The sequence below is a fragment of the Fusarium poae genome, chromosome 1, assembly GCF_019609905.1.
Source record: "Fusarium poae strain DAOMC 252244 chromosome 1, whole genome shotgun sequence".
NCBI lineage: Eukaryota > Fungi > Ascomycota > Sordariomycetes > Hypocreales > Nectriaceae > Fusarium > Fusarium poae.
Window position 1 is genome coordinate 5011450 of NC_058399.1, and position 14641 is coordinate 5026090.

The 14641-nt window shown below is 48.4% G+C and overlaps 5 protein-coding genes across 5 annotated transcripts; 2 read left to right on the plus strand and 3 right to left on the minus strand.

Annotated features, from left to right (window-relative positions):
* Nucleotides 1–435: 435 nt before the first annotated feature.
* On the minus strand, nt 436–5803 carry FPOAC1_001621 (uncharacterized protein; the record flags this gene model as incomplete). The annotated part of the gene is made up of 2 exons (XM_044846221.1): nt 436–2721; nt 2768–5803. The coding sequence occupies 2 exons, from the start codon at nt 5801–5803 to the stop codon at nt 436–438; spliced, it is 5322 nt and encodes a 1773-aa protein (XP_044712137.1).
* Nucleotides 5804–6817: 1014 nt separating this feature from the next.
* FPOAC1_001622 (uncharacterized protein) lies at nt 6818–8381 on the plus strand (the record flags this gene model as incomplete). Its single annotated transcript, XM_044846222.1, has 4 exons — nt 6818–6932; nt 6982–7058; nt 7135–8222; nt 8276–8381. 4 exons carry the CDS (start codon nt 6818–6820, stop codon nt 8379–8381), a joined length of 1386 nt encoding a protein of 461 aa, XP_044712138.1.
* A 1648-nt stretch (nt 8382–10029) lies between these two features.
* Nucleotides 10030–10607, minus strand: FPOAC1_001623 (uncharacterized protein; the record flags this gene model as incomplete). The annotated part of the gene is made up of 2 exons (XM_044846223.1): nt 10030–10478; nt 10535–10607. 2 exons carry the CDS (start codon nt 10605–10607, stop codon nt 10030–10032), a joined length of 522 nt encoding a protein of 173 aa, XP_044712139.1.
* A 371-nt stretch (nt 10608–10978) lies between these two features.
* FPOAC1_001624 (uncharacterized protein) lies at nt 10979–11671 on the minus strand (the record flags this gene model as incomplete). Its single annotated transcript, XM_044846224.1, has 1 exon — nt 10979–11671. The coding sequence occupies one exon, from the start codon at nt 11669–11671 to the stop codon at nt 10979–10981; it is 693 nt and encodes a 230-aa protein (XP_044712140.1).
* Nucleotides 11672–12394: 723 nt separating this feature from the next.
* FPOAC1_001625 (uncharacterized protein) lies at nt 12395–14518 on the plus strand (the record flags this gene model as incomplete). The annotated part of the gene is made up of 1 exon (XM_044846225.1): nt 12395–14518. The coding sequence occupies one exon, from the start codon at nt 12395–12397 to the stop codon at nt 14516–14518; it is 2124 nt and encodes a 707-aa protein (XP_044712141.1).
* Nucleotides 14519–14641: the final 123 nt, after the last annotated feature.

Consider the following 14641-nt stretch of genomic DNA (forward strand, 5'->3'; position numbering starts at 1 on the left):
CAATAGAGAGATGCCCTAATGGCCAACTGACAAAGTAATTGACCAAAAGAACTTGAAGCGGTACTCAATTTGAATTACTCATTTACATAATTCGAGCATCCCCTTGACGATCCTCAACATCATCTTCCTATAATCGTTCTTAAGAACGAGCACGCTACGGAGGTGATGGATCTGCGAATTGGGCCATGCACCTGTATATAGAAGTCACAAATGTTCAATGAGACTAGCTTGTACTTCTCATATGATCATTTATTTGATTGATCCTCATCTATGTAATGATATCTATGCTTTATGCATCGCTAAGAGACGTTACGCGACAGCATCCAAGACAGATAACTCTGTACAGGAAGGTATTATATATAATACAAGCAAAACCCAAATCAAATCTCCAAACACCCCATAAACAATGCTTTCAGTCGCTAAGTCATGCATGCCTCAAAGTCTTCCTCGTCGTTCGGCTTCGAAGAGTTCTCTCTTCATATCCATCAACATATCTTCCAATCGGTATACTTCATCACGGGATAGTGCTGCCCCTTGCAGTTGTTTCAGTCCACCGCGCAATGTCTCCATGATCAAATCTGGTTTGACTTCAGACGAGACTTCCTCCTTTGTTTCGCCTTGCGCAGCCACTGCGTCTTGGGTCTCTTCCACCGAGCCCTCGCGGTTCTCTGCTGCAAGCTCTTCCGTGGGCGCTGCTTCCTCGACTTCCAGAACTTCCATAGAGTCTTCAACAACCGCATCGGGGATTTTGACATCCAACTCCTGACTCTGCGAAGCTGCAATGGACTCTGTCACGAGCTGTGACATCAATTCCTCGTCCGTATCTCCGCCATCCCGCGTATCGGTATGGGTTGATCTTGTTTGTGGCGCCTGGGACACGGACGATCGTTTTGATTTCTTGGTTGGTGACGCCTCGGTCTTTTGATTTCGCAGTTCCTTGTCTTTTAGCCCTGCGTTTCGTCTTGAGGAGCGTCGTACGGTTGGTATAGGCGAATTTGGTTCTTGAGACGTTGGCTGGCTGTTCCCAACCTGCTCTTGCCCTGATAGTTTGGTAGACCGTCTCCTTTTGCTGCGAGTCTCAACGGAATGAGTACTTCGTTTCCTCTTCCTCTCGCTTCCTCGGGGATTTGTAGTTGGTAGCTCGGAGATTTCTGAAGCTACATCTACAGGTGTAGAGGGAATGACTTCGGCTGGCGAGGGTTGTTTCGTGATCACCTGTTCTTCCTCAGATGAGGTGTCGCCCTGCACTTCGATACATGCCGGAGGAGATCCACGTTTCTTATTCTCAGGAGAAACAGAGACAGATTTGAACTGTTCACGGTCATGCTGTGGCCTCGATTCAAGCTCCACCACGAACCGCATGAAGCTACTCTCGTCTCCCTCGCTAAGTGCAAAAGAGGATTCAAGGTTCTGGTTGGGCGCCTGCTTCTGGGCGACTGTGAGCGCTGCATTGTCTGGCACATCAATAGGGCTTGTTTGGGCATCCACAAACTCATCCTCTCCAGATTTTGGTGTTCCCCGAAGCTGCTGAGGATCTCCCGCTTGGTTACGGGTTGGCGTTACGGCCTTGTCTTCTTCCGCATCTTCCATATTCTGCGTCAGGTGCGTGTCCGATAATACGCTCACCTCTTCCGTCAAGTCTTGATCCACAGGACTAGAGGATGCGTTATCACGCTTCCATGAAGATCTCGACTTTCTTCCGCGTCGCTTAGAGCGCTTGTTCTTAGCCGATGAGTTGCTCTTCGTTGGGGTTTCTGCTTCTGGTTGAGTCTTTGTGGCCTGCAGATCAATAGAAGGCGATCCTGGCGGCGATGAGAATTGCCAGCTCTCCATTGAATCCCTAGCTTTCGACCGAGTCTGTATTTCAGATAAGAGTGGGTTGCGTCTTGGCTCTGGAGGCGACGAAGGCGGGTCGTTGATGCCCTCAAGATGTAGAGCCAGACCTCGTCGGGGAGTTGGCGTTGAAGTAATAAACTCTTCATATGACGCTTTTCGCTCAGGGGTAGTCTCGAGATTTCCGGGTTTCTGGGCTGCGGAATCTTTGGGCCCCTCTTCAGTAGCAGCTCGTGATCCTGGTCGGGGACTGGACCGAATATCAGAATAGAGGCCAGCATTCTCCTCTTGCCGCTGACGAACTTCCATCTGTCTTTCTGTGAGATGCTGAGACTCTCCAGCCAGCGGTGATGAAACGATTGGAGCAAACTGAATCTGAGAGTTGTCATGGCGGAGACGAGGGGTGGTGGTTCGTTTGGCCGATCTCGTCTTCACTGCCGACTCAGGAGTAGCATCTCTGCGACGCTTTCGTGTTATTGGACCTCTCATGCTTATTGGTGTCATCGATGGTGCTGGTGAAATTGCTTTCGCGACATCTGGTCCAGTTGACTTGGCCGATGAGAGCGCCACGAAACTTAAGTCGTCTTGCGAGTCCACAAATGACTGGACCTGAGCTCCAAAGTCACCACTGGGCTCTTCCAAGCCAGGGTAGAGGACATCAACAGTCGGACGAAGAGAGGCTATGATTGACTTGAGACTCTCGGAGCAGTCCAAACTCTCCTCATCCTTCACTAAAGCATTCCATGTTTCTGCCATTTTATTTACAACATGGCGATGCCTACTCCTGAAAGCAGCAGAAATAAGTGGCTCGATGGCGTCAAGATCCTTCTTCTCCAGACTTCCAAGCGTCGAAAGTTGGGTACAGATATTGTCCCAGAGGGATCGTACCTATGAGTAATTAGCATCTGTGAAATGTTGGTATCATCAAACATACTGGTTCAGAAACAGGGGAATCACTGCGCAAACTTTTGTGCGCTTTTTCATCCTGAATCCAGAAAGAAAGCCCTACTTGAAGCTTTGGTAGAATTTTCATGCCGTTTTGTGAAAAGCCTGTGACGATAAAAGTGTCGACGGCTTTGAAATAAGCCACCATTTTCTCATCTATGCCCTCAGTCTCATTATCATAGAAGAATTTCATGCTTTGGCCTTGAAGCTGGTAAAGATACTGGAATGGGTCGAATGAAGATGATCGTGATGCAGTTGGGGGTGCACCCCAAAGCCGTCGCCTGGCAGCCTCAACAGCTTGGCGATTACGGGGCAGCTTTGCAGCGGTGAATAACGCGATTGCTACAGATAAGGCCGTTTCGTTTGATCTGCCGGAGCCTTCAAAGAAATTATCAGTAATGATCTTGGCCAGCGGCTCAATAAGACCAAGTGCTCGACCAGCATCTCCACACTCTTGAACAATGTGATGCGATATAAGATTGTAAAGGGAAAACCACCGTTCTTCTGGGAGACTGGGGTGCGAAACAAGTCCTCGTTCCAGGAGAGAGACAATTTCTCGGTATTCGGGTCCCAGGAGTTTGTCACTACTCGGTGGGTGGGAGCTAGATGAGATCGTGTTCTGATCCAAAAGGGAGCCAATGTTCTGAGCAGTGAGAATCCAGGGACCGTAAGGCGAGAGAGTGTCCCGCGGCAGAAGCCGAAGCATTTCTCTTGAAAGTTCAATACGAGCTCTAGTAGGCTTGTCGTGAAAGAATGGCGCAAAGACAGACAAGAAACACTCAGCAAGGTTGTCATCGTCAGCTATGCCTGGAGGTTTGGAGCTGAGCATCGAGAAGAGGTGCAGTAGTGGAATTTGAACCATGCCACCTGACTTGTCTGTGCGATCAAGCCGGGTCGAGAGTGTTACAACAGCTTCAAACGTATTGGCAACATACATAGATAGCTTTTTTTCTGTAAATGAAAGCAAGCCAAGATTGCGAACGAGGATTTCGACAAAGTGCTGAACGCTGGAAAGGAACTTTGCGCCAGATGACTCGGATTCCTTGGAGACCCCCTTGGTCCAGATGTCGGATAGCAAATCAAAAGAATAAGCTATGAAACGCCCGGTCTCGTCTGCCACCTTGATATCCTTTGCTGAGGCGACAGCGATGGACCCAGCGAATGCTTTCCAAAGCCTGTAAGTCAAGCTTTCGGGATTAGCTAAATCAGTGAATTTTCTCTTCAAAATTGGACCAACGAGACCAAAGACTCTTTCCGAATTTCGGCGAGTCCACCTTGAATCGATCGAGGGTAGCTCGTCAGGGCTGATTAGGGCACTATCTCTGATGCGATCATCTTTCCAACTTCTTGGGGTAGAGATATCTAGTAGTCCGGCCACGATGCGCGACGCTTGGGTTACTGAATCTGCGAGCGGCTCACTTGTACCGTCAAGGCTAAGGAGTTGTCCTACAAGAGGTTGAAGAACGAGATCCCATGCTGAGTCAATCCACTGCATATCGTTGCTAGGTCGAAAAGCGTAGTAACAGAGGTTGCAGACACCACCTAAGACTGTTCTTCGGAGCTTCAATGCTTCCTCCGATTGCTTCGAGGTGATCTTGCGGCGCAATTGGCTTGTTAAAGGCTGTCCGAGGGGAGCCAGAGATTTGGCCACCATTTTGTTGCTAGTGATGGACAGATATACATATCTATTCCAGGCGTGGTTGGCCTCCTGCTTGGTATGTAAATCGGCTGCGTTGAAGGAGTCCTGTGCAAGCTTGAACCACGGTGCAAAATACACCCATCGACTGATAGGACATTGCAGATAAAGCGTTACGACACTCCATATCTGCGGGACTATAGATGCGCTCTCCTTTTCCTTAAACATCTCTTCGAGCTTGCGGATGTAGAATTGGATATAGGTTGTCTTGTCGTCCGGTGATTGTAGAATCTCTGTCACCTTGCGCATCACATTCTTCTCGTTGCGTAGCGCAAAGCCTGCTTCTGTTCCCAGGCTGATGGCCTGAGCTCTAATGTCTCGAACTGTACTGAGCATGTCTGTGAACATATCCTCTAGCCAGTCTGTGTAGACGGCCATGTGGATTCTAGATTGTTTTACAAGTCGCTTGTATATTTGAATGCGGCCCATAATGATACTCTTTCCAGTCAAGTGGTCTTCGATGTTGTGCAAGGAGGTGATCAACCGGCCAACTCGATCAGAGGACATTACTTTGGAAGAGAAGGACTGGAAAGCAGCTACTTGCATAAGATGGCGTGCCAGATCTTTCGTGAGGGCTGGGTCAGAGAAGGATCGAATGCAATGGTCGATTATAAAGATGCCAAAGTCGGATGTAAGAGTCGATGCAATGGCAGGAAAATGCAAAAAGGTCGTTAAAAGGTTGAGGGCGTGGTTGACAAGAGAAGAGTCGGCTGTTCCCTTTTCGTTCTTGGATTTAACATCGCGCTCGATAAAAGACATAAACAGGCTCATCTTCCCTTGTAGAGCAACTCTGTCAGGCAAGTTATTGGAGGCCTTGAGCGCACGAGAGAGCATCATATAAGCATCGAGCCGCGAGTCCCGGTCGGAGCCAGCGAGTTGCTTTATAGTCGAGTCCAACATTTCGGCGATACTAGCTTGGTGTGAAAGGCCGTTGGGCTGACCATTAAGAGAGGATACCAGAGGATTCGGCGACGGTGACGGCTTGAGGATACCCTTGATGGGCCTCAAGGAAGCGGCAGAAGGGGTGGTGATGGGTGATGACTTGAAGAACCTCGAAGCTTCGAGATCGGGGGGATCTTTGTATTCGGTATGGCTTGACCATTCGACCTTCTTTCTTGACCGTCTGGAAGTCGAACCTGAGTTGGTTGCCCCGGTCGACGTAGGGGTATTAGCACCTGGCGGTGTCTGAAGGCTCAGTCTCGGGTCGAATGGGCGATTGGCGGAGGCCTTCATGAGGTCTGCCTTGTCCGTGAGGGATTCTCGAGGAGGAGTTGGAGGTCGGGCTGGAAGTTCGTCGAGAGTGGTGGAGGCCTGGGCTGAAGATGCCATGGCTGCTAGGCAGCTTCGGCGATCTAGACAGCAGTAGTTTGGCCGAAGGACCGCGAAAAACGCATATGACTGTTTATTATCGGCGATTAAAACAAACGAAACGAAACGAAACAATGGTGTATATAGACTCAATGATGGCAATTGATTAGAGTAGCTGGAACATGAGAGAAAATGTGTTTTTATTAGCTGGTGGTATGCGCAGCTTTCAAGTCTGAGTCGCTGGAATCCATAAGTCGAGGAAGCATCCGTACATGAATATGAGTACGAAAGTAAATGCTTGACAGGTCCGCGCTTCTGTTCTCCGGGCCAACGCGCGAGACAAACGCGATTCAGCACGTTAAAAAGCGCGATTCAATTAAAACTTTAGCAACTTCAGGGTCCGTGCCTACCATAGTAGGGGGGCCGAATTGAGGCCCGGGCGGTACGTACCAATCTACAGCAGCACTCCCGTCTGTAGGAGGTAGGTACCTCTCAATGCCAGAAAACATGTCCTAAAAACTTAACCTTAGAAACCATTACATCCATCGCTTCTTAAAGATTTATAGAGCAGACTTTCAGCTAACTCATTTCTATATATCAACGCTCAGAGGTCGACTCTTCTGCTACTCCCCTGTATCTGTATCTGAGATTTTAGGTAAGCGAGACCGCCTTTGTACCCGCTACAGATTAAGCACGGGCGCTATCGTGGCAATTACAGGTACTCGGAACTCTTCAGTTTCGAATTAGAGAGGACAGAATCAGAATAGCAGTCAATATTCGGCAAGATCAATGAACCGAAAATTGTCTATCTGTACCTTCCATTTCAAGTTCAGATAGTCAGGATAGAATGAGTGATGGTGTAAACAGACTCCTTAATTGTCAGACCCTTAAGTCTTCAGCTAGCAATACATACCTACCTACCTCCTGCCGCTTGTTAGTGGCTCAAGTGAATTTCATACCATCCATCTTCTCCCCGCTCATCTCAAACCACACTTAAACATCATTCAGGAGCGCATACGCTGTACAACATTGATAATGGCCACTCTTCCACCTGCTGGCTTGCCCACAGGGACTGACAAGCTGGAATATATCAAGGAACTGATCAATGACCTTACTGAAGATCTCAAAGAGGAGCTATATCTCCCAGATGGTGTGTACCTCGAAAGGAACAGATGAAACCCTGCTAATATTAATGTTAGATCGCGCTGCAGCTTTAGACCAACTAAAAGTACTCACTCGAGACCCTACTAACGCTGATCCCCTCTACACAGAAGAGGTCCGTAAACCCCCTGTCCTCCCCACAGAGGACTGAGAATGTGTGGTCTTGCCGTATCGCTGACCATCTTCAATAGGGCGTTTCTATGCTCCTTCGGCATGCCTATGACAAGCCATCTACTAAGAGTGCTGATGCCGCACGGCGAGTGTTGGCCAATGCTATGGTTCTCAAACCCGTTACTCGGGAGATATTTGTCAACAAAGGCTTTGCTCCCAATGCCTGCCAGGGGCTCAATGGAGGCAGTTTTGATGATGAGTTCCTCAACTCGCGCATCTTGTTCCTTTCAACTTACGGTACCAACGTTGATCTGAAGAAACTCATAGATGATGGGAAGTTGGCGGATCGCATCTCCGAGAACCTTGGTCGACATGCAAAGGAGTCAAAGGCCAATAGTGACCCAATGCAAGACATGGCACTGGTTGAAAGCGCCAAGCTCTTGTTCAACGTCACCCATTTCTGTCCCGACAAATCGTCTTCATTCACTTCAGCGATACCTCACTTGGCGACTTTGCTTCTCCGTCAAGACATTTCGCAGACGAAGCCGCTTGACCCACCCGTTGGGTTCATAATCAACGCCCTTGCCAACCTTGACGTAGGATCATCAGATTGTCAAAAGTTTATCCACCCAGAGGAAGATCCCGAAAAGGTCGTATCTCGATTGATCAGTATCCTGGATGCCGCAATGAAGAACGTCCCTGACAATCAACTGGACGCTACCGTAACACCACTAGTTGGTGTCATAAAGAGCATACACGAGCATGCCCCCGACTCCAGTAAAAAGTACATGCGAGAAAATCTTTTGCCTACTGAGGGGGACCGAAAAGAAGTCCTTGGCAAAGGAGATGCATTGTCTGCCAAGCTACTTCAAAACTTCAACAATCCTTTGGCCCCATCCATCGGAACAGTCATCCAGTTCCTCCTTTACGACCTCTCAGATAACGATGCCAACAAGTTTGTGGAAAACGTTGGCTACGGCTTTGCATCAGGCTTCCTTTTCCAAAACAACATACCGATCCCTCCTTCAGCTTCGGACCCTGGTTCGCAGAAACCAGTCAATCCCGTCACTGGTCAGCACGTTGATGCAGAAAAGCCTGTCGACGAGCCAGAAATGACAGAAGAGGAAAAGGAACGGGAAGCTGAAAGACTCTTTGTTTTGTTTGAAAGGTATGGTTGTAATCAAACTGTCGTCTCTGTGCAAAAGACTAACCGACTCGTAGATTGAAAAAGACAGGCATTGTTGATATTCAGAATCCAGTGGAAGCTGCTGTTAGGGAGGGCCGTTACAGGGAGCTCAAAGACGATGAAGTGGAGGAAATTGAATGAGCTGCTTAACCACTAATTCATTCTTTTATCGGTTTTTTGATGAGTCGCAAAGTAGTTTGTTCTGTTTATAACCCCCAATTGTAGATAAACCAACTGGACCTTGTAGATCAATAAGGACAAAGACGAGCGTTAGTGTTTGATGAACTAGCATAACAATATCGTTTTCGTGGCTGCCTTCAGAAACAAAGCCGGTTTAAATCTAAATCACGGTACTGATTTGTGACAAGGCAGGCAGACCATGTTAGCTGGCCCTCTTGAAAATAAATACTTCGAGAGTCACCTCAACATCATCAGGCTCTTTCTCGCACCTTGATTGCACATCAACTCACTCCATTCAACAGAAGCGACAGGTGTACCTGTGATCTCTTCTTCCATTCATTATCTACCTCTCTTATTATATTATTTGTCACCCCTAAGTACTTTTCTTCTTTTAAACACTTTGCGCTGCGTTGACATCAACCAGTAGCTACTATCGGCATACCACTTTATTTCATTTCCCCCCCTTTCACACAGGACCGACTCTGCGTCTCATCCGCTTCTTACGTTTGCGTATAAAGGCCCAAACAAAGGCGCATTCGTACTCGAATTCCTATCAGCGGTCATAAAAAGCTGTTCTTCAGGATCCAGAGAGCTAGGCTCAAGGCTTACACTACAATACCAGCAACTGACATTGGTTCTCTCACAAGAGCACCCTCAAAATCAGTTCCGAACAAAAACACAACCATATTTCTCCTGTCTTTTTATCTTATCCTTACCTTCGCCACTCGGCAAGATGTCTGCTCCCAAGCGTACGCCTACTGTTTTCTATGCTCGTGATAAGTCGCCGCTGGGAGAGTCTGACGAGTAAGTATTGATTAACCTTCTGTTCAAGAACATAGTGTACTAATCTTGGAACATTATCAGGCCTCTCAGAAGCATTGAGGACGATGAGCCGCCTCGAGCGAACATTGAATCCGACATCGTCGGATATGGAAGAAACAATGAGGAATCTGTAACCCCTCCGCTTGACGGTAATACAGAAAAGACTGCACCTACAAAGCGACCCCTCTCGCCGAAGGAGGAGGTTCCTGCTGAGCCCCCAAAGAGAAAGGCCGGTCGTCCGCCCAAGCGTCAGCGTCGCGCCGATGTGAATGAGAATGTGCCTACAAGGCGCTCTCAGCGAATGGCCTCCGTTGCTTCTTCAGTCGGCGAGGGGAATCCCACACCAGCCGATACCCCAGCTAAGCGAGGCCGTGGACGCCCTCCAAGGGAAAAGAAAGCTGTAACTATTAAGGTCCCACGAGCCAGCACTCCTACGCAGAGAAGATCTAACCGTATTCTTGATAAGCCCACGACGGCTAATGCTGATTCTGAGATCGAATGGGAGGTAGAAAGGATTTTGGATTCAGGAATTGACGGTCCTACTGGCGTGCATCTTTACCTGGTCAAGTGGAAGGGGTTTTCTAGCAAAGAAAACACATGGGAGCCAAAGAAGAATTTGGGCAACTGCCACAAGCTCCTTCAGGAGTTCGAAAAAAATCATTAAGGATGGGCGAAGGTCATTAGGGGTAGGAGAATGAGTGAATTCGAGGGTATTGTGAGCTGGAACGGAGAAACGACTGGACATATTATCACCAAGCTCATATCATTCATGAAGCGTATCGAAATGTCATTTTAAATTCTTGCCTCCTCTGTCCGATGCAGTTATAGACTGAAGCAATGCAGAGAAACCAGCGACAGCTCCAGCAAGTGGGATCAAGCTTCGCACCAGATTCAAAAATCCCCATCTTCCGATCAACTTGGCGACATCCTCCTGCGAAGCCTCCAAAGTCCCGGCCACCGCCTTAAACAAGAGCTCGTTGGTCGATTTCATGAAGAGAATTGTGAATGGAATGATAGAAACCGTCGAAACTGCACCGACAACCAATCCCTTCCAGGCATGGCCTTGTTTCTGGGCTGTGTATGCTGCGTAGAAATAGGCCGCGATTGTTGTTACAGCAAACTTGGGCATGAGAGCGAAGCCGCTGTTGAAGAGGCTATGCCATACAATTGCGCTGGAGGGCGCTGAGAGTTGGAGAGCGGCTGGAACGCCGGCAAGAGATAAAGAGGCTATGAAGCCTGTTGGTTGCTATGAGTATGGGCAATGGAGATGAGATCACGGATATGGGTCTTACCTGAAGCCCAAGCCGAGCCTGCGATGCCTGTGGCCGAGGCCAGAAGTGATGGGAGGGGGATTGAAACTGGCATTGTGATATTTGATGCTTTATTTAATTAATGAGTTTGTATGTATGTTCACTCTGTGAGTTGATTGATTTTAGGATCGAATACAACATCACTGGCTTTAATCTCTGTAAATAATGACGACTATGATAATTATAAAGTTTGGCTAGTAGTGTAAGTACTTGACAAAATAAACATCTCCGGAGTCTACTTGAGTCTAGAGTCTCTTGTTTGAATTATTGTTTCATTGTGGCCGGATCTAAAAGTGGAACATCCGGCTTGGAAACTATCACGGACTTCTGGAATGTCCGATCACGGCCGATCAAATCATCAGCATCCGATCGGTTGGAGGCCGATTGGTCAACATGGATATTGTATAGCCCTTTTCGGTCGTCGACTCACTGCGAGTTACCAACTTTTCCCTTGCGCGCGAAAAAACCATGTATCGTGGTTCCCTCAGAGTGGCCCTTGGCATCAGGTTCCGTCCATGATGATGCAAACTCCATCCCAGACTTCTTGAGGACATTTTGGCTGGCAACGTGATCACCTACTGTCATGGCTGAGATACACTCGTCTTGAACCGCACTGTCGCCTAGGGTGGTATTCTTATCCACCGAGATTTCAACCTCATTCCTTGGCAACGACCACCAATGATCAAGGTAGCCTTTGACAAACTCGGAAGCGTAACCCTTGCCCCAATGCACCTTTAAGAACTGATATCCTATGGCCGGCCAGCCAAGTTCAGCGGACCATACGCAAGAACCTCCTATCCCGACAAACTCGCCAGTCTCGGTGAGACAGATAAGCCAGTCGAAGCCTTTGACATCGTTTGGGGGTAGACGACGATCGAGACTTTTTTGTGTTTCTTCCATCTCTATATCAGGACGACCTTGTGTTGACCAGATCATGCCTTCGGGTTCTGTACGAACGGCGCGGACATATTTGAAGTCATCCTGCGTCATAGGTCGCATTGTCAACCGTTCTGTTTGGAATGGTTTTCGCTCGCTATTGGGAGGAAGAGGATAGACAGGAAGTGTTGTCTTGACCTTGACATAGTCAAGAGGTGGCTTCGGGAGAGGATCCATTGCCATTGTTGTTCTAGGGTAAGGTGAGCGCGAAATGCGAGATGAGTGAAAGTAGGTGAGCGAGCGAAGGTGATTGATTGATTGAGATCGTTATGAATAAGAGAGTTTTTGTGCTTCATGTGTCTTTTGTACTACTGCTATGTCTCCGAAGTCGTCTACCATGGAGGGAAAGATTGTGAGTCATGGGTCTATTTTCTTATTGAATAAGAGTCGGATGAATATCCATCAGCACTTACGAAGCGCAGGAACGTTACTACAAAAGTTCCACCTATCTAGTACCCTACAGCTACAGCATCAAATTTCGCAAATGAACGATAACAAGTGCTTTAGTGAGTCAAAGACCCTTGAAAAGATAAAAATGATCAAATGAGGTTAGCTTCAGCCCTAGGAGTGAATCCTTCACACGTCTTGAAAGTTAATAGGCACAAAGACAAAGACCCAGCCAACCCAGGCCAGGCAAAGACAGATACGACCTGAGTAAGATCGATTTGGGCGTAAAGTCTACCCCCAAAAATCGAGACGTCACGACCTAATAAACCGACATGGGGGTGGGGCTGTTTTCCGGCACTTCTTTTCGTTGAAGACAGTCTTTATTAAACTCTATGAGCCCCAACGGCGAGATCACCTCATTGTCAAAGAAGAGTTGACTGTTTTCGCAACCGTTTAACGTTAGAAACCTTACCTAGTTACTAACTGGCCGTGTCGCTCACATCTGCTCAAGTCCTCAAAATGAGTACCCGCGAAGGCCGTCCGGCCAAAGTACTCAGTTGCTCCAATTGTCGCACACGCAAAATAAAATGCGACAAGATACAACCGTTTTGCGGTCAATGTTCTCGATTTGGCCTGGATTGCGTATTTCCTTCGAGGAAACCAACTAGGCGTGCGCCAAGACCGCGTCAAAGTGAACTCCTCGATAGGATCAGCCGTCTTGAAAACATCGTCAATCAGGCTGACCCCGCCAAGTTGAAGCAGCTGGATGAGGAGGATATCAACTCACAACCTGGTACAACGTCGCTGGCCGCCACTTTGAACGATCGCTGTGATGAGTCTCAGGCGGTAGCTGCTCAAGCCGCCAATGCAGAAGTCAGCGAGCAGTATCTCAGCTCAGGATTCTGGGGACACTTATGTGCGGAGGTAGAAGGCATTCGACAAGCGTTGAATCAACCTTCTGAGGAGGATGACGACGATGAAGAGGGGGAGAGTCCAGAGTCTATGGATATGCACTCATCAGCCCCATCTGGCTACTTGCTTGGAAACTCCAACTACAGCTCGCGACAACCATTGGCTCACCCTCATCCGAATATGATGATACGGCTTTGGACAATCTACTCGCGCAACGTCGATCCTCTCATGAAAATCATACACCGCCCAACCATGAATAGACATTTCCAAGCCTACATTGAATCACCAACGACGCACCGGTTCACCCCAGAGATTAACGCCGTCATGTTTGCCATATACTTCTGCGCAGCTGCTTGCCTGACACCAGAATCTTGTTTCAAGCAGCTAGGAGAGAGCAAGGAGGTCATTACAAAACGATATCGCGTGGCTGTGGAACGGGCGCTCGCAGAGGCAGATTATCTCAGTACTACCAAGCTTGAAACCCTGCAAGCCCTGACGCTTTACACCAGCATGATGCGTGTGCATTTACACGACCGGACGTCCTGGGTTCTCACATCACTTGTTGTCCGCATCGCCCAAGGTCTAAACCTACACCGGGACGGCGACGGTCACCGGTTCACACCGTTCGTGGCTGAAATGAGACGACGTGTGTGGTACTTCATTGTTGTTATCGATATACGCGGCTCTGAAGATAGAGGCTCAGACTCAACGCTTGTTCGATCGAGTTGGGACACTGCAGAGCCCACACCGATCGACGACGTCGACTTTGGTCCTGACTCACCAGGGCCTCTAATCCCCAAAACGACGCCTGCAGACAACGTCGTCTGCATGTGTACAGCTATGTGTTCGAGCATATTTGGCTTCCTGTCGCACCCACAGTACAGTGCCAAAGGCGAACCCGAGCACTTCTTGTATACGGAAGATGAGCTCATATCTCATATTCGTCGACTAGAAAACACATTCATCCACACTGCCAGACCCTCTCATCTTCCTTCTCTTTACGCATCCGAGATCGCCCGTATCGTTATTCTCAAGCTTTGGTTGAACATACAGTATCCATTCAATGGAGGTCCAGCCCCGGACCGACCTCGTGTATCGAAAGAAACTATGCTACGTACGGCAATATCTATCATTGAGCTACGCGAGCGCATGACGAAGAGTCAATGGGAGGACCGCTTCGCTTGGTGGACAGACACATATGTGCAGTGGCATCCTTTGGCAGTTGCATTGGCTGAACTTTGCGTACAAACCGAGGGGGAGCTGGTGGAAAAGGCCTGGGTGGTTGTCGAGAGAACCTTTCCTTCATCACGCGAACACATCGCCGACACAGCCAAAGGTTCACTTTGGCGGCCTATCAAGAAGTTGTTGAAAAAAGCAAGAGCCGCGAGAACTGAAGCGCTGCTGAAGCGAATGGATCTTAACAGCAGCTTGAACCTGGACCCCGCGTCTTTCATATCCCCAGCCATGGACATGCCTCAACAGCTACAGTTCGATCCGACCCAGCAGATGACAAACATCCCCGTGTCTGGACCAGGCCTCACGCAACAGTACGACACAAGCAGTATGAATCCTTCAATACTGTTCGACCCACCAGAAGTGTTGAATCTTGACTTTGGCATGGGATTGGAGCAAGGTGTGCCTATGGAGTGGTCATACTGGACAGAGTTTTTCAATGATACACAAATGGAGACATCTCCTGGAGGAGGAAGCGGGACAGGGGAATCGTCGTAACAGTTCACAATCGGTAGTCATTGCTAGTTTATAAACCCAATCAATTGTGCATCACACCGGCCAGCATCCTGTATGCCCAGAATTTTTTGGTTCATTCATTGCCCATTTTATTGAGCAAAGTCA